At 24.6% G+C, this 1846-nt stretch overlaps 1 protein-coding gene across 1 annotated transcript in view; it reads right to left on the bottom strand.

The window, feature by feature from the left end:
* Positions 1–181: 181 nt before the first annotated feature.
* PRSY57_1435600 (translocon component PTEX150, putative) overlaps positions 182–1846 on the bottom strand; it is a gene marked incomplete at both ends in the record, with an annotated part of 3030 nt that continues 1365 nt past the window's right edge. Inside the window, one exon of the mRNA XM_012909955.2 lies at positions 182–1846. This exon is cut by the window's right edge and continues 1365 nt beyond it. Coding sequence (XP_012765409.2) covers positions 182–1846 — 1665 coding nt within the window.

The following is a 1846-nucleotide window of genomic DNA, read 5'->3' as shown; positions in this document are numbered from 1 at the left end:
AAAAAAAAAAAAAAAAAAAAAAAAAAAATATAAATAAAAAAATATATATATATAAAAATATTAATAAATTAAAAAAAAAAAATATATATATATATATATTTTTTTTTTTTTTTTTTTTTTTTTTTTTTTTTTTTTTTTTTATTTCATTTTATTTATTTTATTTATTTTATTTTTCTTCAAATTAATTGTCGTCCTCTTCTTCGTCCAATTCTTCTTCATCATTAGAATCATCGTTATCATTTTCATCATCATTGTTATTTCCTTTTTCATCTTCATCATTTTCTGAGACTTTATTTTTTCCATCAAAGGTAACATATCCATTATCCATATCATCATCATCATTTGAATTATTCTTTGTATTAGTGGGGACAAATGGATTTTCTTTACGTGAAAAAGAATCAGTTACATTAGCACTTGGTTTTCCTCCAAAATTTTTTACCATATCTTCAAGTTGGTCTTTTGAAAACATAGTAACACCTCCATCATTTTTAGATGAAAAATTATAATTTTTAGAAAAGTCAAATTCTTTATTTTCTTCCATTTCTTCTTTCTTTTTCTTTTCTTTTAATTTTTTTTCTTTAGCTCTCCATTGTTTAAGTATATTAAAAGCTCTTTGTCTTTTGAATTTTTGTAACTTTCCTCCATATTTGTCATATAAAGGAGATTTAAAGTTTCCACTTTCTTCATCATCATCATCATGTAAATCGTATTCACTATTTTTCTTTAAGAATTTTATTAGATTTTCTTTAGTGTCATATATAGATGTGAACACATAATTGTTACCGATAAGTTGTGGAGCCTCATGGTTAAAGTTATTTGGAATACCATCATAAGAATTTTTAATTTGTTTATAGGCATCATAAAATCCATCATCATCTTCTTGTTGATCCTCTTTCTTTTCTGATTTCTTTTGTTTAGCATAATCAATAGATTTCGAATCATAACTCATATGATATGTACCATTTTGTCCTAAGAAATTCTTCAATTGTTCATTGGTTAATCCTGAAGTTTCATTTAATGATAAATCTTTTTCATCACTTGCATATGGTGATAATTCATAGAAATTATCATCAGGCTTAGCTAATTTTCTTAATTCATTTTCTGTTAAATCTTCATAATCTAAAATACCTTCTTCGATTAATTTTTTAATATCTTTAACACTAAATTCATCTTCATCCAAATCATCATCATCATCCTCCTCCTCCTCATCTTCATCTTCGTCTGCATCGTTGTCATCGTCATTATCTATGGTTATATATTTCTTTAATATATTTTGTACGATTTCATTATCTGCGCCACCAAAATTTTTTATTGTCTTCTGCAATGTAGACATATCAAATGAAACTTTACCATCCGTTCTTATATAATCATGGTCTGATGATTTTTTTTTATTATTTTTCTTGCTATTTTTATTTTTACTGTTATAATTGTTGCTAATGGATGATGAGGAGTTTGATCCATAGTTAGTACTTTCTAAATCTAAAGAATCCATAAGATTTTTGGATTTTTTATTATGAGTAGAAACTGACATTTTATTTTTCTTATTATTATCAAATTGTGATGACGATATTAATGGTTCATCATTTTCATTAAAACTGTTATCATCCTCTTCTTGTTGGCTAGTATTATAATTATTATGGTTCTTATTATTATGATTGTTATTATTATTTATATTTTCTTCATCTGCAGAAAAAGATTCTTCTTCTCCTTCTCCTTCTTGTGTGTTTACACTATTGTTTGATTCACCCTTGGATGAAGCAGTAGTTGTATTATTATTATTATTATTAAGTTCTTCTGCTTCTTCATTTTCACCAAATAATTCATATTTCACATCATCATCCTTTTC

Source organism: Plasmodium reichenowi, chromosome 14, assembly GCF_001601855.1.
Source record: "Plasmodium reichenowi strain SY57 chromosome 14, whole genome shotgun sequence".
Lineage (NCBI taxonomy): Eukaryota > Apicomplexa > Aconoidasida > Haemosporida > Plasmodiidae > Plasmodium > Plasmodium reichenowi.
This window is presented reverse-complemented; position numbering and strand designations above follow the sequence as displayed.